The following is a 27,922-nucleotide window of genomic DNA, read 5'->3' as shown; positions in this document are numbered from 1 at the left end:
GTATATTGTATACAGTAACAGTAGTAATTTAGGTACAAGATCTTCTGGCACTTGTCTGCAGGTATTCTACATATTTGCATGATAAAATTATGTTAGTATATAACTGAAAATATATTACTATTAAATCTACACTTTCAATGCATTTCTTTGTCATACTGGACTGGGTTTCGTACTGGTGTATATATAAGATGTCAGTCTTGAAGTGAATTAATAGAAAATGATTTGAAATTGTTTGAAAGCTGTATTAGAGAAAACTTTAGCTTATATAAAGGTATAAAGAGAACCGATGCTCTGCTTGTCTTATAATAGTTACTTCCGCATCTTCAACTAGATAGGATAAAATCTGCCGTAAAATACATCTCCAGTAAGTTTCAATTTATGGTGAAACTAGTTTGACTTGCTCTTCAATTTTGCTGCATAAAACCTAAACAGATTTGGAAAAAAATATTTGCGATTAAATTGCTTCATCACTGGAAATAATTAAAATCCTCTATTCAGATACTAAAATACAATTGTATACTATGCATGAAATTGTCGCGATGAAATTAAAACCAACTCTGTGGATCGACAATAATATTGCATGGATTGCATAGAACATGGTTTTCCTAGAAAATTTTTTAAACTAACCTGTCTTGTTTCGGGGTCTGAAACTAATATGATTTTTCCGTGATCAGTGCCACTGAAGAAGTTTCCAAGTTTCTTCTTCTTATGAGACTCTTTAACTGGAACTTCCACTCCTCTTTCGACTACCTTCGGTGTATTACCAACTTCTGGCCATGTGTAAGACCACTCAACCTGATTTCAAAACCAAATTACAAAATTAATATCACACCTCGTATTATTAATGAGATTTAGAACACAAATGATGGATAAATAAGGTAAGTACACCAACCTGCCAGCCGCCAAACAAATCGTTGTGTACAAGGAAGGCTATGCGTTTGTCAGTGAGCAAAACTACATCCTTGTTAACGTTGACATGATACACATAAATGTCGGTGTTGGCATATTTCCCTTTCTCCAATTCCTAATAGATATATGTTACATGTATTTTTTGAATCATTCAGTCCACATATTCAAAAATTCATTTATAATTAGCAAAAAACGTAGAAGGGATGTGTATAACATCTTTAACGTAACCTAATATACATTAAAGGTGATGAATTCTGAAGATAATCAACAGTGAATTTAATAACTTACGAGAAGAATTTTGTTGCCGTCCGCTTCGTGTCGAATATATGGTCTAACAAGACTATCCAGTTGTAGGAACCTTGGTGGCCTTACTCTTTTCACTTCTTCACCCATTTCTGTAGCCCTGTAACGAATGAGAAAAACTGATGTGCAATCGAAAAGTACATTGAAACTTATGGCACATTTTCACACATCTCACATACTTCTTAAATTTTACTTCATATCGATGGTCCTTCAAACGTCGAATTTTTGTAGTAGACATTCTTTTAACCCCTTGGGTACGGATTTATTTTAGAAAATATTTGCATGTGGAACGATTTATTTTTGGTTTGACGTCTTAAACACGTCATCCGCTCCTAGGGAAAAAAAGTGAATGACGTGTCTCAGACGTCAAATGTACCCAAAGGGTTAAATGATGCAAAGCTCATCGAGTTATTTTCCAAGTTATGAATACAAAAAAAAAATTAAGGAAAAAACTGTAAAAGTTTGTAATTGAAGCAGTTCAATAAATTTTGCACTATTTGACACGCGTTCGCATATGCATTAGCATAAAATTATCGACTGTATAAATAGCACTCACCGCTTAACAGCACCAAATGAACCACTTGCAAAATCTATGACACCGGCCGTCGGTCGTGTAACTAATCCAACGACACCTTTTCCAAATCCTTTAAAGAATCCTTCTACGCCTTCTTCTTTTGCACCTGATATTGGTTTCATGACAACACCCGTTACACCATCGAATACTCCCTAAAATTTTGTATACTTTTAATTTCTGCACTTCCTTAAAAGTTATATTTGTATTTTATTCCGAAATACTGCTTATGTGTTATGGTTTCGATATTCAGTACTACATTAATTTATAATTACATTTGGAGTTTATGGTATAAATGGATGAATAACATTACATGCTGGACTAATTGTATTAAATGACATAATGACTATATTTACCATGACCAAACCTTTGCCACTTCGTGCAAGACCTTCCTGCAAGTTAGCTGGCTGTTTATTTAATTGTTCTTGCCTCTTACGTTGATAGTCTTTGTCGAAGGTAAGGGCAGCAATACCTTTGCCTATGAATTATTGTAAGTTGTGATTAACTCGATCACAAATAATTGTTACTTCGAATAAAGTATAGTTTTTCCATGCAAAAAAATATTAATGCAGCATAAAATCAGAAGTATAATTATCTTGAATAGACCATTTTTCAATTACCCATGGCTCCAGTAATTTTTGATACAGCTCCTGCCATGCCGCCAACGGTATGTCCAAACATACTTCTGACTCCGAGCATTAAACCTTCAGCAAATTCACCAGGCCCTTGAATAGCACCTTGGAAAGGTTCATAGAACAAATCTTCAATTCCTTTCATGGTACCAACCACCAAACCATACGGGTTTCCAATAACGTCTAAGCCCAAGACAAGAACATAAGCCTGCTTGATCGCTTGTCCTACATAATGATTTGTTGCCTCTGCTGTCAATTGATTGTGAGTCATAAAGGTGAATTGTCTTTCAAAATATGCTAATCTGTAATAATGAATTCATTTTGTATTGTTCTATCTTTTTCGATGTAGTAAATTATTGGTGACATTGAAAACTTACATGATATAAAGCAAAATATATGGCGAATTTGAATTACAGAAATGCACAGTAAAAAAGAGTGCAGATTCTTTAGTTTTCAGCCAATCAAAATACAAGAAAACTATAGAACCCATATTCATTGTGACTGCACACTTTGACTGTAAGTCGAATTTGGTACTACTCACTTGAAAACAATGTCGTTTATATCGGTCAAAGTAACACCGATTCCTTGTAATAATACATTTAATACTTGTGGTAATTGTGTGCTACTTCCAGTCATTGAAAAACTTATATGAATCTGCAATAAGAAATGAAAACATGAACTCATGAAAAAGTAATCTGCGCCGGCGTTATTATAACGACAAATTATGTCGATCTATGTCTACAAATTATTGAATAATAAGCAAACCTTAAGTGGAGAGAAATGCAAGAGATCAAAAAAGTTCTTTTGTTCAGCTGTAGTTATTTGACTGACATGATACATCAGAGGTTCCGTGACTAGCTTCATGTCTTGTTGGAACAGTCCACTCTATAAATGAAAAATGTCACCTTGATTACCAATCGATGCCAATCAAATTGTGATTAAACGTCGCATAGGATATAAAACATTCACCTAGGATATCCAGTTTCAAATTGTTAAGGAAGCATTACATTGTTTTTAAAACTCAATAATATTGGTGGTCATTGTCAAAAAATAAAAGCAACATATATTTCATAACTACATACAACAGCTTCAGATATTTGGAGAAGTTATTCAATTTAATAGGTACAGAGATGGGTACATCACTTTCATGCAGTGAATAATACCAATGCTATATGCTTGAAAGGAAAAAAGTACTTCACCGATACTTCGGCTCGATTAATCGTTCAAATGAAAGTTTTCAGAAAATATTTTACAGTATCATTACCTCTTCTGCATCACTGGCCTCATCATCTTTGAATAAGTCCGTAATTGCACCAATGAATCCGATGTCGACCTTGATGTGGAATTCTTGAATGAGTACTTTGAAATATTTGAATTGTTGCACCGTACTGTGTTCCAGTAGACGTTTGAGAATGCTTAGTTCAGCAAACGGTTTCATCACTGAAATTATACGTATGTAGATACATTGGGCGACTGAGTTATTTTGCAATAGCAGAGCAGCAAAACGACCAGTTATTTTGCGGACATAATTGCAAATTCGTATGCCGAACTATTTGTTGCTTATGTAGCCATCTTACCCGAACTGTGAACAACACTCTTTGGAGGTGGAACTGGAGCTAAGATCACTGGGAAGACGCAATCAGATAATTGATTATCAATCTGAAGACGATTTATTTTGGCATGCAACTGTACTTGATGTACGGACGAGCGATATTGCATCCATAATCCTGTTTGGAAAGTGCGATGGATATATCGGCGATGTGGTTTCATCATCTGCATGTTCAAGTAATCAACCTGAATATGTATAGAAATTCGTTATTTCCTGAGAAATTTTGACACAGCAAATTTACTAATCATAGTGTAATTTTATAGATAATGTGATATTGCGGTTGAATCGTGTGTATATGTAAAATTTTCGCAAAACAGACCTCTAATTTAGGCTCCAGCATAACTCGATAAGGCGGATCTCTGCCAATTTGAAGTTCACGAAGATAATTTTGGTATCCATCTTCGATAGCAATTACATCTTTTGTACTCAACGCACGCCATTGACTGCCAAGAGATTTGCGTGTTTCCCAAATAACACCAGAGCTGAGAAGTCATTATTATGGTCATGTAATAATCATCGATTATTCTTTGCATCTCTATGCAATAAATTTCAAATAGCTTTTATAATTTAGCACAAGTATGCACAAACTGAAAGTTGATTACTGAATGAACTATGCAATAAAATCTATAACTTACCTGGCAATACACATGTATAGAAGTTCGGTTCTACTTATATTGTTCACTAAAGATAGTCCCACACCATGAATATTTAGTGTGATTTCTTGATCATTAGCTTCCAAAGCTCCAGCCAGTTCACAGTCTTCGGCAATTTTTAAATTAGCAGTAAACAACAGTACACGTTGAATGCCATCAAGAAACGAAACGTAAAATACCTCTTGCTCTACCTCTGGCAAAGTAAACGGACCTAGCTTATCCTAAAAAGATTCAATAATAGCACTTTGATAATAATTGAATAACGGTTTCATTTTTAGGGTTCCATACCCCAGAAGGAAAAAACAGAATCCTTGTAGGATCATTTGGTTGTTTTGAATGAATCCTATGCGGAATATCACTACTGGTTTCCTGAAATCTTGTAAATAATTGAGCTTACCTGCCGGAGATCATTTTCAATTTCTTTTTTATTTCCATCTTCCCAAACTAACGTTCTTGATCCAGCAGGGTTTTCCCACGTATAAAACATCCGGTTATACGATTGAATTGATCTGTAATTATTACATTTAAGTAACGAAACAGAAATTCTCACAATGCATTAATTGTGCCCTATATGGTATCTTAGTTGAGGTACCTGACATTCATGGATCCTTTTTCCCAAAGATTGATAGTATGCGAAGTATGATTGATGATAAGAGCGGGAGCATTTCCAGGAGTGTATCCAGACATAGAAATATATATTCCGCCCTCATTGATCTGCACGTCAACATTTATTCCACCATACTGTTACACAAAAATAAAATAATTCATCAGATTCTGTGCTCAAAAGTAGAAGTTGTGCTTTGAAATGCTAATACCTTATTTTCAAGTTTTAATAATGTTGTGTGAACGTCGGTGTAGATGAAGGCTGCTGTTGTCTCTGGATGACCCACTACTTTTGCTTTTAACGTTTTCACTTCGTGTTCAGAACGAGGCCAAAAAGCAGTACATTCACCAGGAGGTATCTATATCGGTTTAGATGTTACAGAGTGGTAGTTATTGTAAAGCATCCGTATTTTTTTCAAAAGTTGTTTTACTGACCTTAAACAAAGGGTCAGCGGGTCTCTCGCTTTCTTGGCATTCAATAAAGAAATCGGAGTTATTTATCAAAACATAATATGGAGTAAACGTAATTTGTTTCGTTAATGAGTTGTAAGTCAGCTGGTTATGAACGCCAATCTAAAAGAAGATATACAAACTACGTTACGTCAGAACCATTCAGGTATCTATATTATTTATATTTAATTACAATCATACTTTCTTTGAGCTATCATTATTAAAACATTAAAATCTCAGATCTGAATTCATTTCAATTAAGCGTCATCAATTTGTATTAAAATTTTTCGAACCTGATAAACGACGCCTTTGTATTTGCAAGAGACGACACCCTTGCTTCCAGCAACATCAATAGAAAATTTGTCTGACCATTCTCCCTCTTCAACTCTGATCATTGCTTTCTTTTTTCCAAAGAATGCTTTTTTACTAAACGAAAACAAAATAATCCCCTTGTAAGTTTCCGGGTGGTAGAGAACATTCAAGTTGTCCTCTGAACTCTGAAAAAGAAACAAAATATTTGAGAAAACATTATCAGTTCAAATTTTCTGACACTTATAGAAGCAAATCATATTTCAGCTGTAGAAATTCAATTAATTTTACATTCAATGCCTTTTTCCATAAACAGCATGGTGTGTAATTAGTTGTTGCAATAAAATTATGAAAACAATGAAAAAACAATCATCTTACAGCATCTGCATGTTTGGCTATAAACAATAAAATAACAGCATTGTAAATGTAACAAAAAAAAAAACGGTGATTTCATACGTTATTCAACAGTAGATCTTAACAGACTAGAATTTCCTAAGGCATATTATGGCACATATTGCAATGATAAAACCTAAAAATTGCCGAAATAATAAACATGCAAATATAAATAGGAGTTCCGGTATACTAAAAATGAATCAGGTAGATGTTAGTATCGTTACAGAGCTTTCCATTAGACTTCATGCTGCAAATGGTAGGTTTTCACTACCAACTGATTCTAACATCAGGTTTGGTCATCTTGTGTATGCAATTATCAAAGTATTGGTAGAATATGCACTTGACTCGTAGCTTTCTGGATGAAAAAAATTGGAAATGTAATTATAAATATTTGGAAAAGACTGTATTCAAAACTGATTGGAGAAAGAAACTATTATTTCAAGATATAATCTCAGTCTGTTGTACACGATTGGAAGATATTAGTATCTACATAACACAGCAGTTAAAACATCAATGGTACAACGATGTGGTAGAATGAAGTGTTATGGGAAAAGCTGTAATAAATTATAGCAATGTTGGCCACTTGCTCAAGAAACACTGTAAATTAAATCAAACATTTTGGCAAAAAATACAACAATAACTAATATTCAACAAACTACTACAAACTATGCGAATATGAATTGCCTGGAAGAATAACAGAAAATTGGGATTGTTAAGAATAAACCATTTATAAATCAAAAAGAAAAATTAAACCAACATAATCAAATCATATGTACTCAATCACCGATTTGCCTTTTCTCTTGCCATATTCACCACGGCGTGGATGAGGTTTTAAACTGGAAATCCATTTCTGAAATGTACCTTTCAGCATGAATTAAACAACAAAAAGATGTTCCTGAGAAAATTTTTCAGCCTAATGTTACATGAAAGGAAAATATTTAGCAATATTAAGTATAAAAAAACAATAAACTTTATTTGTACCAAGTAAATGATAGACTTGGTTTCTCGTCACAATTGTCCACATGCAACTTTTCAATTGCACAGTGCGATGTATAACCTACACCAGGAAGTGCACCTACACCATTCATATGCAGAAGCCGCCATCTCAACCTATTCTAAGTTAAGCAGATTAACACTGAAGAGAGTATATTAATTTCTACCTTGGTGGGACTTGAATGATCTTTGCCTGCGGACTTACTCGATTTCTGCAAAATAATTGTAACAAATAGTTATACTTTCATCGATTACTTACGAATGCTAACAACCACAAGATGAGTACAGATGAAAATTTATCCTACCAAAGTTTCTACAGAGTTAGTAACAACCAAAGCTAGAATAGAATATATTTAAAATGTTTACGTGACACGCTCAAAGAATTAAATAGTTATGATAAATTGAGGTAAGTTTTATACAAAGCTAACAGAATATCATAAATAGTGGAAAAATTATTCAAGTAATCATTATCTACTTATACTCGTTAGATTTAATGAAAAATTTTATTTACGAGTGATGAATACCATTAAAACTAAATTTTTTAATGTCCAACAAAATGCGTACACAGACCAAGTTAGCCAACGTTATCTCTGGAATTCTCCGTCAAACTAAGTGTATTTCATGAAAACAATGCACTAATGCATAAGTAACATGTAGCATTAGTGTAACATGTTAGGTACTTCATCAGCAATTTCTTCTACGGCGCTTAAAATTAAAAGGACTAAAAAAGAGGAATATTAATTTTATTATACAATATTAGTGTATTTAAAAATTTGAAACGCAAGCATAATTAAAAAATCGATAAACTTACCCTGTAATACAACATTAATCCTGTCTTATTCAACATCCAGAATGGACAGTACAATGCCATGATTAAAGAGCCGTGTTTAAAAGACGTATGTATGCCCAAGTCCATAACAACCTTTTGCGGACTGTCGTATGATTCAAATGAGCAGACCGAGAACTCTGGTGGATTCGCTTGAATTTCAACTCTGCATGACCAATCTTTTTCTAAGTACTGCGGTAACTGGTGTACCAAAAACATATATTAAAATGAGAAAATTATAATACATTATAAAAATTATTTATAAAGTAATTATTAAAAATAAATATGATATTAGTCTTAAAAATCTAATTACCTTGATAACGATACTAGACCGTCCAGGCTCAATTGTAGGTATCTGTAAAATTTTGCTGGCCTCCACAAGCTTTTCATCCATAATACCGGGCAAAGAAATGACAATGTCTATTGGCAGGAAATTTTTTAGATACACCGAGGGGTATAAGTGTATGTTATAAGAAGTACTCGACATAGTATGTCGACTTGTATTCTCCAAGTAAACTTGTTCAATTTCTCCAACTGCCTGTAAATTCAACATCAGTATAACTAATACAATTATATGAATCAATTTCTTTTTTTACTATTGTTGGTGCAAAACTCAAATCTGAAACATATGTATACACTAGCAACTACACACCGTTTGATTTACAGATACTTAATAATTAATTATCTGAATATATTATTACATAAATAATATGAAAGTGAAAAGTAAGAAAGCTTTGTCATGCGAAACCATCGTTTACCAAAGCGCACATTAGTTACAAAATAAGAAATTAGAAAAGATTTAGTTAATTACTTGTATAATAAAGGAGCACAAATAATTTTTAATTTTTACTGCCTTTGATGGCAAATATATTATACATATATATGTATATATATATACATTATATGCCATAGGCAGTAAGGTTCATGGAAAACATTTTCGTAATAGGGCCACCCATTAAAAAAATTTTGTCCACTTTATAACCGATATTAATAGATGATAATATACAACTTTGATTTTAATTTTTCACCTTTACATCGAACACTCGAAAATAGAAATGTTGCAGGCTCTTGAGTTTCATTACGACATTACTATTTGTTAGTCTCAAACTGAGAATAACTTTCGGAATTTTTTTCAGTTTTCAAAATCTAAAAATAGTTTTGCAATTAATTTTGGATTCGATCTTCTAAAATATGCAATAAAAAAAAAGTGAAAAACGAGCCAATTCAGCAGGCTATCAAAATATGCTAAGTGTATTTATAATTGGAATGTTTTTCCCTAATCTTTGTCACTGTTTATTCACTCGTCTCATTGAGGGTCAATGACTTGGAAACTGTCCAACAGGATGCAGAAAATTGTAATGCGTTAAAGTACGATTGATTTAAAAAAAATTATGATCGGCTTAACGATATCCGTAGGAATGTTTACAAAGATCCTAGGATAAATGAAATGAATATCACCGAAGGTATAGAGAAGAGTTATCAAAGCGATGAAATATTGGATCAAAGCTATTATTCTATGTGTTGTAGTGTTATTGAAAATCTACTACATGCGTAAAGATAATTATTGAGTAGCTCAGACAACTCTAGTAAGCTAACTAAAACTATCAAATTATCTTATCCAAATTGTCTAATCATCATTTAGGCAGTTTGAGGAATTGTTTACATGCATAAACTTCACACTCCATATTACTTGATAATCAGGGTGCATAGGCGCTGAGCAGACATTGATTAATGGAAGGTGGTACCTGGATAGGTCCTTCCAGATACTTGGGTACTTCTGATTTATTTAGACTTGAACATCTATGCTCGACATAAGATATAGAACGATTTAATATGTTGTGCCAGTCGATGACGTCTAGTAATAAACCAAGAGTGTTGTTATTATAGAGGATACTACCGACCATGATCATCATGAAAAACATCTAAAAATGAAGAATAGTACCGGTAGAGAAGTTCAAAAAGCTTTAAGAAAAAATTTTTTCATCACAAAAGTTACCACGCAAGTGTTAAACAAAGGCCAGAATGATATAAATGTTTATGTTATTCATTCCTTACACAATAAAATGCAATTTATCGTCTGAAAATTCTACTACTCGATTACAGCTATGAAAATTTCTGAGAAGTAACGTTACCATTTCAGCACAACAGTTACTGACATATTTGTAACGATATCGATTTTTTGCATTTCACATTAAGCAATACATCAATTTCTTAATACAGATGAGAGAATAAGAAGCCAGAATAGAAAATCGGATAAAAATATGTATTTCATACATTCCATTTTTAACTATCAAATTTTGAGATACGCGGTTGTGCACTCCATTCCTTACATAGTTAGCTATTGGTTTGGTTCACATTACACAATAATTTTAATCACTTTCACATTACTCAATAAAATTTTGACAGATATTTAATACCATAACACTAACTAAAATGCTGATACGGTCTACACAACGTCTCATTGTAGACTAGTGCGTTTTATATTTCACTTAAGTTTGAACCAACTTCCATTCGATTTACGTAAAATATGTCATTGCGAATTTAGTAGCGACAAACATTTCGAGTAGCATATTTACATCTCACTAATATAAAGAAAAATAATGCCTTAGCAAGTGAAAAAACATATAAAGGTATTTTTGGGAAGCACCAGGTATAAATATCTAACAGTATCCAGGTATATTCAAGGTATAGTTAACGCGACATGCATTATTTTTCATGTATACCTGGGTACTGTAACTATCATATAGCTGATGCCTCTGGCAAGAAAGTGCAAGTGTGCAAAGAAGGATTTTAGTAAAATGAAAACATTAGCCAATGCTCGTGAAGGATCAAAACCACATCAGAAATTTAACAGTGAATTCGGCGAAATAGAAGTTAATAAAACGGTCATTTAATGATCTTTTTTTTTACGTAATTGACTTGGTTTGATGAACTATTGATGTATTGAATTTACTTTTACAATTTGCTAAATATCATCACATGGCATCCCGATATATTTTTAATGATTATTTCGAGTATGATTGAAGGTGATATGATATCCAATGTGGTTTTGAACACACCTGAGAAAGTGAGTTATCTGGAGATCACGAGGTCTTACCTTTATGTAAAATGGTTCCACGTACTCTTGGCGGGATCGGGGCTCACATTGCAAAAGCTTTGTCATGGAAACTGTTTTTTGCAAATCTTTCCAGATAAATGGAATTATTGATACTGTGTATCTGTAATGAGGTTACAGTCATGTAAAATATCGACAGTTATTGAAGTTAGAAAAAAATTGATGATAATCGGTGCCTCCGATACATTTTACAAAATCTGCACAAAAATGCATTCAATTTCGAAAATGGTGATAAATTTACATACCCTTCAACGCTGAAGAATAACTCATTGGTTGGTGTGTAGACAGCATCTATTGGAAGGTTGAGACATTGATCAGGTTCTACGGTACCAACGCATTCAACTTCGTTTCCCCTTTTTGTCATGTAATAAACCGATATCGGCTCACTGAAGTGATTGTGTACCTATAACAATATTCGGCACAATAACAAGAGTAACGATCATATAGATAACGATAAATGCTTACCTGAAGTACACTTCTAAGAGTAATAATGGTGCTTCCACCCTCTACTACTACATCAGATATTATTCCCCACTCATCGGCTCCATCGCCACGATGCTTCAATGAGAAGTACCTCTTATCCGCCCTTAATACTGGTACCTCTAGTTTGTTTTCGATCCCTTTAAACTGCAATTTATTTAATAGACGTGTGCATAAATATCTTGAACGAAAATCTCTATGTTTTTGGATATTGATTATCAAATTATCAATGCAATACATTATTAACGACCTATAACAATATCACGATATTTGTGTAATTAGGTAAATTACATTAACTGTAACAAATATTATTATTGATAAAAAATCACTACTTTAAATTAATTACTTGGAACAAAAAGTCTAGTAGTTAAACAGAGTACTTAGATTTCAAGGAATTATGATTGTAGACTATATAAGTTGATCGAAAAAGTACCCGAAATTTTATTAACCGTTATTAGTGGAAATTAAATTATTACCGATACAACAAAGGTGTTGTCACTTTGGATTTTCACAGATTCAGCTTTAAGGTCATCAAGAATATGTGTCTTTGCCGATTTTACAACTGTAGGAGCCAATTCCACAGAGGCTCCAGACTCGAGGACTACTTCCATGTAAGATCCAGTACTAGAATTAGTTGCTGCTAACGGATCATCGATAACCTGTAAAATGAAATAACTCATCACTGGTTCTGATTTTTCATGAATTTACGCACTATTTTCCACATCTTTGCATACGATTATCGGAGTGCCAAAATAAGTTCGCAATTGATGCAATTCACTTCTTTCATTGGAATTAAATAGTTGTGTTTTTTTACCTTAAAGTAACCATGTTCCAAATGCAGAGTCATTGATAGGCCAGTCTCATTCTTCAATAGGTACGGAGCCATTTTGACTACCTGCATTTTGCCCGGTTCAATAGCATTTGAGAATGCATTGCCGAGTTGTTTCAGGACATCAAGACACGTCTTGGTGACGGTTAATTCTAAATTTTCCTATTTAAAAACGTATGAATTTAGTATTAATGATCTTATCGAACCATGTTCGTTAGATTGAAACGTTAGATACTTGATGGCAAGTAATGAGAAGCTTATCAAAAACCTAATCGATGTATTTCATGAAGTTTGTAATCACTTTTGTAGACTTTTATAACTTACCGTCGACGAAACATCTATAGACATTTTAGCTGATTGCTGAGATACTTCTGGGTCAGCCTCAGAACTTGGGCTTGCAAGACTTGCAGGCGGTGAGTCTATCGTAAGGTCGTGGAATTGAATCTAAATGAAACAAAGTGAGTTGAATAAAAAAAAATTGAAAAGCCCTGTTGTCTCAGAAAATTTTCAATAATTTACCTTGGTGTTCAGCTCCCACGGCGATGAAAAGCGCTTTCCATGTTTTCTTGATTCCATGGGTTCAATCAGGGGCTCCCATAAAGCTAAACAACTATTGTAGTACGCCACAGCCAAAGTCATAGTGCATTCTATACTCATCTACAAGTTCATTAACTTTACTTAGCAGTAACTGAACGACTCTGTGAACGATATTTCGTATTGATAATTAGATAACGTCTTACAGTCCTAGTGCTCCAATCGTTGACATTACTTTGGAAGCCGAGATAGAATAGTAACATAGGTAGAGTCTTGTTTCCGACTCCAGCCTCCAGAGTTAGAAGAATAGTAGGTGCGCTAACAACGGCAAGTTCATGTTTATAACCGCAATCTGTTTCTGAACCTTCATTGGCAGCCAAATCTTCAAATGCTTCAACCCCCGTTTCTGTAAATAAAGTAACTAACATTTCAAAACCTTTCGAAAAGTCAAGTGACAAAATGTGACATAAATTAGTATTTTATCTAGACATCTGTTACTCTTTCTATTTACTGTTACATAAGCAGTATATTACCTGCTTTGAGGAACCAATAATCATTCTCTCTGAAAGGAGTGATTGTCCAAACTCCGCTGTAATTTGGTTCTGACTTTACCAAATCTTCATTGTCGTCTTGCGTTTTTGTCACTGTCTGAACGACTTTATTTAATATCTCAATAACACCTGTGAAAAAAATTTTTTTTTGAATCTTAATACAAAAAACTTAGTTTTTTTCGTTTATCCAAGTGGTGGGAAACAGATTCTTGTTGATATGTAATGTGATGAAAATAAAGAAAACATATTTGGAACTTAACAAGATAACAATCACGATATTTTGAGATTTATCTTTACCAGGAGAAACTGAGACGTGTATGTCCGTACAGCAAATGTCGACGTGCAAACCCTTTCCTTCCGGTGTAGAACCTGCCAAACTAATGCTGCAGGGTCTTAATACCTTTAAACATGCCAGTTTTATTCTAGATTAGATAGATTTCGAAGTATTATCCTGTACAAAAGTCTGAAAGTTTAAGTTTGTAGGAAAATGTTGATGAATTAAAGTTCAGAGTCAATGCTATACCTGATATATGGAGTCTGATCTTCGTGGCGGATTGTAGATTCCAGTAAGAATTGACATGTCTTTGATCGAGCCTGAAATAGTTTGATGATCACCGACCATTCGCAACTTCAAAAACACCTCAGTCTGTGAAAGAAACAAATTGTCATCAATAATATTGAATTTTGTGTACTTATTATAACTAATGAGAAAAATCACTACCATTTGTATGCTGCATTCTCAAGTGAATTTATTTTCTTGTTTATATCGAGTTTACTTTTTTTCATAACTATCTAGCATATACTGATAATTGACGTGACCCTTACATTCAGTATGATGCAGTTAGAGTCAATATTGTCCATGTCTTCAAGGAGAATTATATCCGGTTTCTCAATGTGGAGATTTAATGTAAACATCGCAGCAATCGGTTGGACATTTATAGATGATTTATTTTTTTTGCTGTTTACTTCATTGACGCCCTTTTGTACAACGGTTGGGGGAATTTGGGCTGGCGGTGGTTGTTCAACATTAAAGAAATCTTTGACTTTCATTAGATAATCCAGCGACACTATTATACTGAACGAAAAAACTCGAACGTCAACTGTAAAATAAATTTAATCATATCGTTACATTTACTTTACCAAACTCGCAATTCATTCCAAGTTTATCAACACATTCAAACACTATCTGTTCGTTGAAACTGAATCAATTTTACTGAAACATAAGCCTAGTATATGTTCTAGCATAAATCACCTACCAAAAGTGTCATTTATTCCTTTTCGTAAAGTCATGTCCACCATACTTCTGATGGGTTTAGCTTCTTTTTCTGGACTTGATTCGTCACTTTGAAGTGGTTGATCGATCCTTTCCATTATTCTAGTCAGAGACCCTTCTCGGTTTAGTCTAGTGTCATCCAAAGTGCAATTCATCAAAAGAACAGACGTTGCTAGTAAACCATCACCAAACATTCGTCCCTTTACAGCGAAATGAGACAAACTAAACTTGGCCAGCCCATTTTCCGCCAGATGCAAAGGAGACGTATCAGACGCGAGCTAGAAAACAAATTTTATGGAGAGTATCAATAACACAAATTAATAGTGAATTATTTTACCAAATGAAATAAGAGTATAGTACTTGAAGATTACGGCGTACATAGTCAAAAGAGAGATTTGAGGGCTATCAAACAGAATGACATAAACAATAAAAGTTTAACTTCTTCTTGCAATTCAGTGCAAAAATAAAAATCTTGGACAAGGGGGTTTTATTTTCACAAGAAACTCGGGGTGGTTGGGCCGATTTTTTTCAAAGTCCGCAAAGTCTAATCAGTTCTAAGTTACATGAAGCCAAATAAATGGACCAAATTCCATTTAAATCGGTCTATTCATTTCCGAAGGGATCTAGTGAAAACTCAACTTGTCATTTTTGGGGTGATTGGAATAACTGCCTCTGTTATCTGAGAACGGAGAAGTGAAAAGTCAAAAAACAAGAAAATAAACAATTCTGTAAGCTACGTACCAATTTCGATCCACCACTAAACAAATTAATAACTAGACTGTCCATGATGAATTCGAATTTCACGAGAGTGTGTATTTGTTTTTGCTCCTGTGGTTTTGTCACTACACTTTGCCTTGTAACTTCTAAATCTGGCTTGACTGTGGATAAATGATGATATTGGTAATGATTCGTAAATTTGGTATTTTTAGACTTAGAAGCAAAGAGTTAAATAATACATATATCAAAAGAATGACGCATACTTTGATTCAATATGTGAATATATACGGACGTAGAATAAACTTCTCTCACTTGATTGTTGTCTATTCCATTCCACTGCTGGTGGGGCTTTAGAAGATTGGGCAATATCAGGTTCTGGATTGTCTACCGTTTCTCCCAAGTTTTCGTTCAAAACTTTCATTATTGTTCCATAATCGGCCTGACTGACTGACAGTTCAATTTTTTTCAATCTACCAGACATGTCAATGTCAGGGATAGCAGTGAACCATGCTGTTGATAGGTTCCGTTTAATTAGGAAAGTGAAGCTGAGAGGGTGCAGCAACAAAACTTCATTATCAGCCACAAATTCGTTTTTATTTAACTTGACCCTGCGAAAAAAGGAAAAATTTTGACTGTACGAAATAATAATATAGTGGATACTTACAGTTACATGGAATACAGAATATAAATTTTGATTTAAAATACAAAAAAAACTTATTGACAGATTAACAGGCTTAAGTTATATTGATAAATAAAGATGCACCATGTAATGGAACAAAATTTGATACCTTGATAGCTTGATATCTTGTAGATCAATTTTCATTTCATCAACTACAGGAGAGTTGCCATCTTCGCTAATAACTTCTAACTTTTTTAAAGTATTGGTCACAGTTAGATTACCCATATCGAGCATTAATGCATGTTCACTTTTAGAATTCATCGGTATATAAACTACTGGCGCCTATAAAATAACGAGAATAATAATCTTGATACCAGTGATATTCCTAATATACGTATTCACTAATCATCATGGACCAATGGAAAATCCTGAATTGAATGTTCCAAAATGGTACCTAGGGTTTCAATCTTAAGTACATCTGAGTTAGACGCAAGTATTCAATGAAATCTTTAGATTAAGAAGGTATATGCTTATTGCAGACACCAATAAAATATTTACAGATACTTGACAATGTGATCAACAATCAAACTTTTTTGATTTACTACCTTAATTTTGATGCCCAGTTCAATGCGGGTTGCTCCTTCTTGTACATCTTGAATATTTGTTTTCGCCGCTTCGGCAGCAGCAGCAGATGCCTCTTTAATAGCTTCTTGAGCTGCTTGAAAATGGTTCAAAAAGTTCTGTAAACAAACATTTTTAAACTCTCAACTGAGTTTTACATTTAGTCATGTAGCTAAGAAGCGAGACTAAATATTTCTATATTTACCATGACACGGGTTACGAATGAATTGAGAAACACTACTCTGTGGCAGCCCATAACTACTTTTATGGACATATTATTTTTATCAACCTCCCATGGTTCAACATTGTAAATTACAGCTTGAACTTGCAAAGACTCTGATGACGTTACCGAGATGATCTGGAAAAAAAATACAAAATGTAACTCTTTAGTTTATACTTTTTTGATCATAATATACGTTGTGTCACTTTTGAAAGGAATTAAAATTATTATTATTAATTAATGTACAAGACAATAGATGCTTACTAAATTTTTGCGAGGAATAAAAGGCATTCATAATTATTCTTTCAACCAAAGTATTTCATTTGAAATATTTTAAAGCATGAGCTACACTTACGTTCTCATAAATAGACGTTGGACTGTGATCAGCAATTTGAATTGAACCAATATTGACATTTGCTTGTGAGTAAGATGTCTTTACAATGTAACCGGCAACTACATTTTTTATGAGGAATGTACCGATGTCCACAGCATCGCTGGCCATTTTTATTCCTATTAATCCAACTCTTGCTTGAATCTTGAGATCTATGCATTCAACGACTATTCTCTTCTTACCTGTATAAGAAAAATTTAATTAGCGCTATAACGTGTACAATCATGGTACTAGGACTGAATAAACCAAAAATATAAACTCAGACGAAAATAACTCATGATAACAATAACTGAAGACAAAAATAACGCATGACAACAATAACTCACGACAATAATAAATCATATTTAATTTTTGTATTATTGTATACAAGTCCACATATAGCTGCTATATGTATGCCGAACTTATTCTACAGTGGTATGTTGTAGTTTCGGTGGTACCCCTGTCTTACGGAGATCGAACTTATTCTAATCTTGGACTGCGACAGTCACTTTCCGCGTTTTTCGTAGGAAATTGTATGGTTTTGGTTCTTTTTCTGAATAAATGTAACTTATAATTTTTTCTTACCTGATTACAAAATACAAATGTCATTTGTAATTTAAATATAATTAATTGCAAATTGTAACTAGGCGGTGCTTAACACTGTACATAGTGCACATGTACAGTACAGATCATGTTCCGAAGAAAACCAGTTGCTTGAAAGCAAAAGTACTCACGTTGGGTTGTTGCCTTAAGAATCTTTTGTTTGCCCACATTTATCAAATGAGGCCCCTCTTCGTGAATTGTCGCAAACCGATTTGGTGTTGATATAACTGCTTCAGTTTCAATAGTCTGTTCAGTAGTTGCAGATATCCTGCCCTGAATGTAATAAAAGATTTACATTAAGACAAATATTTGTCTGAAAATACGAAAATCTTGGTATATTACTTTTTGATTAGAATAAGCGGGAAAGACGAAAGTGATAAAATGTAATGAGTATTTCGATGAAGCAAGTTCCCGTTATTATGACTCAACCAACCTAATCTGTAACCTAATCAGCGTGTATACTGTATCGGTTAAAAAAATTCTCTAATTAGAAGTGTGTGGGATTCTCATAATGATTTTTTTTTACAAGTAGAAAACAGTTACCTGAACATTTGAGATAAATTTAAGAACATTGATGATGGCTTCTTGATGAAGCAATACATCCAGCTTGGTAAAGTCCATCTGTAATAACTGGAGAACAGAACCATGGACTGTGGTGAATTCTGGGGAATGCTTATTTACCTGAAAAGGAAATTTACATTGATTAAAAGTACCAGGACAATCCCATTGGGGGTAATACTCAGGAGTAATCCACTTACAGTTACATATTGAATGATAATAAGATATTCTTCAATGCCACTAGCCATGGGAGTGTTTATCATATAGATCTCTCCCTTGTCATGATATTGTGTGACTTGTATGCCCCCGAGTCTTAGCTTTACATCTTGGTCAAACGATCGCTGAACCATCTCTGCCTCCAACTTCAATACTTCAACTTTAAGGAAAGGCTGTTGTGTCTCAGAATCTGCAGAGCCTTCTTGTTGCATGAGTGTGACAACGAATTCTGCAAGTAAAAGGTAACAAACATTGCTCAAGATTGAATATTTCGAGCTGCAGAGATGGTTTTAGAATTTTTTAAATATTCAATTCTAATCTTCTTTTACAATTAAAAAGATTTTCATTCTCCCACCACACAGTTATACATAAAGCAATATAATATGTCTTGATGTCATTACCTTTCATTACAAACTTGGCTTCCAAATCAGTTGTTTGTTTTAGAGCAACCTTCGACTGTTTTTTCTCAATCATAGAAGGAATTGCAGATAACTCTTTCTTCAATGATAATTGTGAGGCTGATTTTGTCTATATAAATAAAAATGAAAGATTTACTTTGGTAACAAAAAAATTAATAAGATGTCTATTTCTATTATCTAGAGATTTGAAGGCTTCAGTCAGTCAGGTGTTGAAAATGGTTAATGAAAAATTAATTTGGGCAGAACATTTTTTTTACCAATGACCTGTGCAACATGCAGAATCAATTATGAGTAAATATTTTGTAAATTGCTCAAGAAAAAAAGTAATACATGATAAAAGTTTGGAATCTGTGACATAGAAAATGGAATAACATACACTCAATGGTTGCGGTACAGGGACATCTTCGTTTTGCGGTAGAGGAATGCTATGTGCAATTGTAATCGCTTCCAACAATCTTGAATCTGAAAATATCCTAAATCATATGAGCTAACAGTATATTACCTCGCTAAAGAGCGTACCTTATTATTCTTGTTGCATTAGTTATTTCACATATCCGTAATCATCATACCAATACAATGATAATCGCTCAACATTTACAGGCAAATGGATTATTAGGGTATTTGAAAGGAAAACAAGAACAATAGTGGGGTACAGAACTTTTCAATCTTTTGTTGTACAGTTATATAAATACTTTTGATAATGAGAAAGACGTGATGAAGCTTCAAATCACTCACCAGATATGTTGAGAGCTACGGATGGAAGCTGACCTAGAATTCTCATTTTAGGCAGTAAGGGATCGTCGAGAATCAAACATTTGTCAAGCTGAATTTCCAAAGTAGTTGGTTTCAACACGGTCATGCAACCCACAACACCAGTAGATAGAGTTTCACGCCAATTCTCATTTGGCAAACATACGAGTGCCTGTAACATTTTCGATAAGCATCAACAACGAAATCGCAGAATATAGCTGTAGCCTTATTAGTAGATCACTTAGTGTATTGCATTACCTGAAAATTCACTATTTTCATAATAAACTTGTCATAACTGTAGGTCCTGAGTTGTGCTAAAATATCTTCTTCGGATTTTCCCATGCCAACTAATTGCTTAACAGTAGCAGGTGCTTCGCTATCTCTTGGTTTTGCTAGAGAATTTACTTTCAAACTACCCAAGTTGAGTACAAACAACGATTCATTGCCTGTATAAAAACCTTTGTGCGGTACAATCAATTGAGATGCTTGTAAATCAACCTGTAAAACAATTATTACACCTAAATTGTCAATTTATGTATGGCAATGCTATCGCACTATGGACAGATCTGTACTTGAGAACCAGTAATATATTCAATTTTCATGACAGTGCGATCCAAAACTTCTCTGTCACTATTCATACCTGAATGTCTAGTATAGAGTGCTTCTCGATAGCATATTCTAAACCTAATGCAGACATCTCTTTCAAACCTTCTAGTTGCATAGCAGCTGCAGCTTGAATTCTGTGACAAAAACCAAGGCATTTTTCAAAATAGTAGCGAATTACGCCCAAGTTACGAAAAGTTTCAAAGCGAGTATAAATTCAATGGCGAATTATTTAGTACTTACTGACTCAACGTCGAATTATCCTGTACTTTGAATACACTAACTAATTCGATAATGGTATGTGCGTCGTAGACAACTTGTACGGAAGTAGACTTGATTATAACGCGATCTCCACACAATTTATCAATTGGATTTTTCTCGTAAGTAACAGCAAATAACATACTGTCAGAATTTTCCTCTTCGGATGACAATAATACAGGAACTGTTTCCTGTTGCCTGACACCAAGCAGCTTCAAATTGTTGATTGAAGCAGTAGCCCTAAAATTGTTAGTAAAATTAAGTGACAACATCTATAAAACAGCATTATTGGTAGTATTCGTCTATCACAATGTTCGTCTAAGCTAAAACTTTCTTGAAATTAGAAAACTTGGTAAGGTGAAATTTACGCTTACGTCATGCCATTACCAGATGGCCGTGATTTGAATCCAACCTGAACACCATTGAACTGCAAATCCAATACCTGAGGGAATTCTTTTTCAGTATCAAGTACAAAAACCTCGAGTCCATGTAGAAAGAAACGACAGTCAATGTCCTCGTATGTTTCAGGATAATGAGTTAAACCAGAGTTTTCTTGATAGTCTATAGCTCGATACAACTTTTCTTTCTCTTGCGGTGTCATTGCTTCTTCGAACTTACGCACTGGGAAATATTGAAATTTATTTAATTGTTTAAAATTCGAACAGGAAATTTGTGACCATTGTTGAACACCTTATAACTATTGTTAGCAGTTTTTGCAAACACGAATTCATCCAATCGTCTTCTGCCTTTTGATTAATAGACTTTACTCATTTTAATTCAAAACATATGAATTGACAATTAGGAAAAGAAGTGACAACCATATAGCTAAACTCACTAATAGCGGCTGCTGAAGTAAGATCTTGTTCCTCCTCTGTTTGACCGCTTCCCCACAAAAAACCAAACCAGCCTCTTTTTGCCTTAAGATTTTTTTCCTTCTCTGCTAGTCGTTCGACCTACAGATTGATATGAAATTAATAGGTAGAAAAAAAAACAAAAAAACTATTCACGCAATGAATTTATACCTCTAGTTCAATTTGCTGTCTAATGATGACCAAATTGAAGATGTCCAAGGTTTTCTCACATTCTGTAAGCTGATCGATAATATTCTGTGCAATTTTTTTGTTAGTTAGCTTTGCATGATAAGCTTTTGCATAGATACGACAGGTATCCCTGTGCTGTTTCATGTGACTCCAATCCCAATTTCTTTTGCTCCTACGAATTGTTTCCTCCAAAATGCAGGTATATGCAAATTTCCACCTGAATAACATGATTATCATTGGTTGTATGGATCAATTTATGTTGCACATAAAAGTGTCAAAACATAACGCCCAGTTTCTATTGATCCAATTTCTCATTACTTTCAAGGCAGCAAATTAATTTCGCAGAAATTTATATTCATTTAAAGAAATTTTTTATAAGGGCAAAGTATTCACTGGACTAGCAAAAAAATATTCGAAATATATGCCATTACCATTCTTTATAATGACCCCGGTAAGATGTTAGATTTGGTCTATATTTTCTATACGGGGCAGCTTTTTGTGCCCTGTCCAAGCCTTCGCCCAATCGCATTATTGTTTGATACTGAAGCTTTGTTAATCCTATTTTCAACTTTTGCATTTCTGCATCCATCCATACTTTAGGAATTGTATAATTACTTCCATCCGTTTCAGGCTTTGGATTCAACTTCAATTTTACCTTAGCATTTATTGGTCCCAGAACTAAAGTGAAAGTTAAAACGTCACTGAGATGTACAATGAAATTATGCTGTTGTCGCTAATAAAAATAAAATAATTATTTTCGTCGCAAGTGCGCATAAAATAGGGATTCGTTGACGAGTTTAAAGTGCCGCACACGAGTCAAAAAGTCCCTAGCTGCGCACATGCAATACATTCTATTTTCTGTGCTACCACCTATCAAAAACGAGAATATTGTGTAGTTTTTATAAGCACCAGTGCTTAAAAGTTGACGTTTAAACACTAGTGCTCTTAAAATCTACAAAGTAGTAGAGTTGTTGATGGAGGTAGCGCAGAAATAATTACTCACGATATTGGTAGCCTAAAGGTTTATGATCCGTTGTAGCTATTCCTTGTATAAAAAGTTCGGTGTATCGTTCACTGTATTGAAGCTGGTTACTAATCTGCTCTGATGTTGGATTCAGATAAACTCCTAATCCATCCAAAGTGCATAACTAGATGAGTTAATTATATATTAATTATCATAAGAACAAGTATTGCATATTATTCATGTTATTAATATTACAGCGATCAAAAATGAATATAGCATTCTGCGCACACCGATAATCTTATATAACTACAGATGTAGGAATTTCAACTCCAACTAACTTTGTAAATTTGTGCGATGGCATGCATATCTTTTAGATTCCCACTTGTTGTCCATGATTCGTTACAACTTTCAACAGTAAAGTTGTTCAGAGTAAAACCAACGGCAAACGGAGCGTCTTTGAATGACATATGATCTTCATATCTGACATGTATCTTTTTTATTTCTACATGAATGTTTTTTATCATCCGAGCCACCAACTTTTCGACCATCGAATCATCTAATTTTTCTGGACCTGTGAAAGTTGAATCAGCATGAATAATAATTCTGTAATGTTTAGTACTGAAGAGTAGGAGCTGAAGAATTTTACTTCTTTGTCGATCTAATAGAGTTTCACACTTGACATTGATCAGAGGGAGGAATTCGAACACTTCTAGACTATGATGTTCAATCTAGCACCTAAAGCTAGCAGTTAAACCATTTTCTCAACATTTATTGTTTATATGCCTCTATGTTTGAGGTACTTGATTGGTAGATTTGGCTATCATTTTCCGGGTTGGTAGATTCTTTATGAATATTTACTCTATGCACCTTTAACTTCGGCCTCGCGTTTTGTTTGTTCTACTCTAGCAATTTCAGCTTGCTTAGCTTCGAGTGTGGTTTTTGCTTCCTTTTCTGCATCATATTGCGTTTGACTACCAGGTACAACCAGCAAATAAAGTTCTTCGATAATGGCATCCACCTGGCCATTCCACATATCCTTGAAAGGGATCTTCAGGATTAATTTTCCTTGAAATTTGAAAAGGTCAACTTAGTGAAAATTGATAACAAGTTTATACAAAGAAAGATGTTTCGAACACAACTTAAAGTATGCAGTGACTTCGTGCCCAAAATATAACAAAATACTTCTTGAAATATAAATGAAAAGTCACAATTCTTAACACACTCATAGCTATATAAAACTTCATGATCTCAGTATTTGATATCAACATCGTTTTTTTGTACTATAAATAATCTTTGAACAGCTTGGACTTGAATTTTATGATGATCTCTATTATAAATTAAAAAAAATGCATTTTGATCGTACAAATGGTTAATAAGACTTTAATGTTAATGTAATGGGCGATATTTTTCCCCTGAATACTGATAAAGATGGAGTTCAGAATTTTTATTAATATTACAGGTTTAAAGACACCTGTAGTTGAAATTATTGACTTATTATTCAACGCATGTCTGAGTGCCAAATAAGCTCAGTATTTGATATCACGTTAAGCTACTTAAGACGAAGGTAGGACATGACGTAAAAAGAGTGGCACTACAAGCTAGACACGAAACATATTCTTGACCTATGACTCATCTGAATTACATCATTAATACTATATTAACTAACATAAGTGGAAATATTTTGGAAGTAAATAAGATTTTTGAACTCTTACAGCAATTAGAAAAACTAAATTGTTCATTAAATGCTCAAGGTGTGCTCATTGGAGCACTTAAGCAAACATTTAAGTTTACAATTTATACTGATTCAATCCTGAATGACTATTATTGTCTATTTTTAATGTATACTTACCTAGCCTGCCGTAGGCCAACTTGATGGGTTGGTCAAGTTTATCAAGAGCCGATTCCTTGATTAATAAATCTTTCAGTACTACATCCCCTGAAAAAATTACCAGTAGTCAATTTAAATTTACTTGTTGTATTCTAAAGTGTATTCAAGTGCAACTAATTCAACGAATACATTATTTAGAAATAATTCTGAGAAATGTATGATATTCTAAAATTAGCTCAACCGTTCATTTTACATCTCTGCATATTATACCATAAATATGTGAATATTATTATTATTGTCGTCTTAAGCTTGAAAAAAAGTTGAGAATTAGTGGTTATAACAAAAATTACCACCTTTGCAAATTGGATCATCTCTTTCATCTATTAATAAACAAAAAACCATGTAGGATCATTCAAAATCATGTCATGAGGCAAACTTAATTTCATCATGCTCGCCGTCAAAGAAATTTAGCTGAGCAAAGCTCTCAATTAACAATGCAGACTTCAAAGATATATGAAACATAAATTATAATAATCTTTGGAAAATTGATTACGTGTTATATTGACCAAAGTCAGAACATTTGGCAGCAGGAAAATCCAAAAAAACTCGTTCCAATTTTTGATTCTTGTTGCAAGAAAAGATAAGCTGATAGAATGCTAAGTTCATTAGTATGATAAGAATTTTGACTTTTATTAGCATCATTTTATTTATTTTTTTTTTTTATTTTTTTTTTTTTTTATTGTGCACCCAATGAACAACTGCGAATGAATGTGAGTATGCTTTGTCAATGGTGTGTACAAGCCTTATAAGAAAATGGTATTAAAGTTCTGAATTTCAATCTGAGACCTGATACTGTGACTCAAGGTCTGGATGAAACAATCAACAGTCCAATAACACTTCTGTAATGAAAACCTCTGATAAAGTTCTTTTAACATGAAGTGTGCAATTTATTTTTAATTTGGACTTTGGGCCAAGGATACGATTAGAGTTCATAAGAGCCACTCCTGGAGTTGGTTATGTACTATGATTTGTTTTTTAATACAGAGACAAGAAGAAAGGTAGAAAAAACAATTTGCAATACGTGCAGTATAAAAAAATTCTAAAACCACTTATGTAAGGATTGATCAAGGCTTGGGTCGGGTTACATTGGGAAGATATATTAGAATTAGTTAGATGACGTACTTCTTTCGATATTAGGAAATAAAGTAAAATCTTGTATTTATTTGAATTTATGAAATTCGACAAGCGAATTAAGTATACATCGTGCATATCATGAGTTCCATGCAAAGTTTATAAATATTTGTGACGATTAAATATAAAATATAGTTCTTATCCAGAGTTGTAAATATAAAGACATTGAACTAATTTAGAGCCAGCGAAAATATAAATATAAATAATAGTAATCTCCGTTGCATAACTGGGTTCAGTAGATAAAACCAGTTTATTAGTTAAATATTAGTATTCATAGTCATATCAACGAAATAGTTTTTCCGCGTGCCTGATGCTTTGCTCTTTTGACATTCAAAATGCTACTCGCTACAGTGCTACCAACTTTGCACGGAACGTTGACCCACTTTCGGTTTATTATTGAAAGCATCGACTGTGAGCCACAAGTCTTGTAGCGGGCTAAGAAAACCATTGCCAAATAAAGGTTACGATGCGGTATAATTCAGAAATTATCCTTACCTCCCCACAAGCTCAGCTTGAGCTGTTTATGGTCAAGATTTTCAATGTAGTCGCCCAACACCTTGTTGAGGAGTTCGGCGACGACCGATTCAAAAACCATTTTTGACGTATATTCGGTAAACGCTTCAGATTACGCAAAGTTTACTCGACGGTTCGCAGATAACTCATTGGGCAAAATAATTAGTTTTGCCCATTACCGTTGAGGTTAACACACACGTAAAGCGCAAGTTGCAGAGAACATTTCCGCATGAGTTTTAACTCATACAGGAAAAACTCGTGCCGCACACATCCGCACAGTTCTAAATTTGGGGCTGACGCGAATTGTGCGTTTCACTTCCAAGTTATTTCTAACCAATTACGCGGTCACGCTTTATTTGTGATGATACAGACCGTGGATCATACACACCGCACAGTGGCCCGTCAACAGTTCTCGATTTTAAATACAAGTTATTGAACACTTGAACAGCTGATGACACATTCACCGTGGCTTAAAAAATGAAATCAAGATATATAAGACAGCTGAGGCACTGCCGGCACTGCTGAGCACATGTAATCCGCCAATATTCGGCTCACGGCACTCGCTGCAGGTGGTGTAGGATTTATTTTTTAACGTGGAACGCCGACAAAACTAAACCGCCCTGTCAATGGCGCGTATAGGCATGTATTTACGCATAATATCCTTGCGTGCACGATGACCGTGCGATGACGGATGCAACATGTATAAAAATATCGAGCAATACAAATGATAACTTGACCGCTTCTAGGCCAGTAATTACCAACAGTCGGTAACATCGTTGTTATACACATCAGCAGATAACTGATGGCACCGGTCATCTCTCTATTGCTAAGGTAGATGATTATTATACCGACGTTAGATATAATTTGAACTAGGGATGGAAACGGCGCGAAAAAAGTCGCCTTTTGACTTTAGAATCGACTTGGAATTTTTTGATTCTCAAAGTCGATTAATCATTGCTAAAAGTCGACTTTTTAACAACTCATTATTTCTTTATTGTTAATAAGCAATTTATTTATCATTTGCTCATTTTATTTAAACAAATCACACACCAGCATTGTTCTTATTAATTTTATAAAATATATTTATTCTATATAAAAATTGCACGTAGTATGGCACCAAGAATAAGTTTGCAGTATTTAAATTGAGCATAAGTGAGACATTAAAATAAATATTTAATATTAAATATTAATAAAACATTAAAATATCAGCTTAGAATTTCAATGAATTATCCATGAGACATAAAAATATAAAAAATGTGTAATTTAAATATCCCACATATGGTGTCGTTCAAAAAAAGTCGAAGTCATCGAGTGAGAATCGATTTTAATCGAGTTGAGACAGGTTCAACTCGATTCCAAAAAGTCGATTATTTTGATAAAAAATCGATTCTTGACTAAA

At 33.8% G+C, this 27,922-nt stretch overlaps 1 protein-coding gene across 2 annotated transcripts; it reads right to left on the bottom strand.

The window, feature by feature from the left end:
* Positions 1–130: 130 nt before the first annotated feature.
* LOC124406615 (vacuolar protein sorting-associated protein 13) lies at positions 131–27,022 on the bottom strand. Of its 2 annotated transcripts, XM_046882081.1 has the most exons (60): positions 26,506–27,022; positions 24,841–24,927; positions 23,859–24,056; positions 23,330–23,562; positions 23,031–23,175; positions 22,459–22,705; positions 22,010–22,244; positions 21,823–21,940; positions 21,362–21,608; positions 20,973–21,227; positions 20,767–20,866; positions 20,385–20,624; positions 20,112–20,298; positions 19,753–19,838; positions 19,359–19,485; positions 18,942–19,186; positions 18,727–18,864; positions 18,315–18,456; positions 17,566–17,783; positions 17,196–17,348; positions 16,975–17,109; positions 16,539–16,711; positions 16,063–16,358; positions 15,775–15,911; positions 15,017–15,311; positions 14,586–14,860; positions 14,284–14,406; positions 14,058–14,160; positions 13,743–13,889; positions 13,416–13,615; positions 13,195–13,332; positions 13,000–13,119; positions 12,661–12,837; positions 12,323–12,505; positions 11,832–11,993; positions 11,612–11,769; positions 11,349–11,469; positions 9,997–10,173; positions 8,565–8,789; positions 8,237–8,452; positions 7,593–7,637; positions 7,217–7,282; positions 6,024–6,227; positions 5,716–5,853; positions 5,493–5,639; positions 5,270–5,418; positions 5,075–5,186; positions 4,660–4,898; positions 4,344–4,506; positions 3,993–4,209; positions 3,680–3,855; positions 3,181–3,300; positions 2,957–3,069; positions 2,404–2,717; positions 2,140–2,261; positions 1,769–1,938; positions 1,198–1,312; positions 893–1,024; positions 628–795; positions 131–424 (listed from the first exon to the last, which is right to left on the bottom strand). In XM_046882081.1, the coding sequence occupies exons 1-60, from the start codon at positions 26,603–26,605 to the stop codon at positions 377–379; spliced, it is 10,020 nt and encodes a 3,339-aa protein (XP_046738037.1). In that variant the 5' UTR covers positions 26,606–27,022; the 3' UTR covers positions 131–376. The 2 variants fall into 2 exon arrangements, with proteins under 2 accessions (XP_046738037.1, XP_046738038.1); XM_046882082.1 differs by lacking the exons at positions 7,217–7,282; positions 9,997–10,173.
* Between the last annotated feature and the right edge of the window lie 900 nt (positions 27,023–27,922).

Source organism: Diprion similis, chromosome 6, assembly GCF_021155765.1.
Source record: "Diprion similis isolate iyDipSimi1 chromosome 6, iyDipSimi1.1, whole genome shotgun sequence".
NCBI lineage: Eukaryota > Metazoa > Arthropoda > Insecta > Hymenoptera > Diprionidae > Diprion > Diprion similis.
Note: the sequence above shows the minus strand (reverse complement) of the source record. Positions and strands in the feature narration are given on the sequence as shown.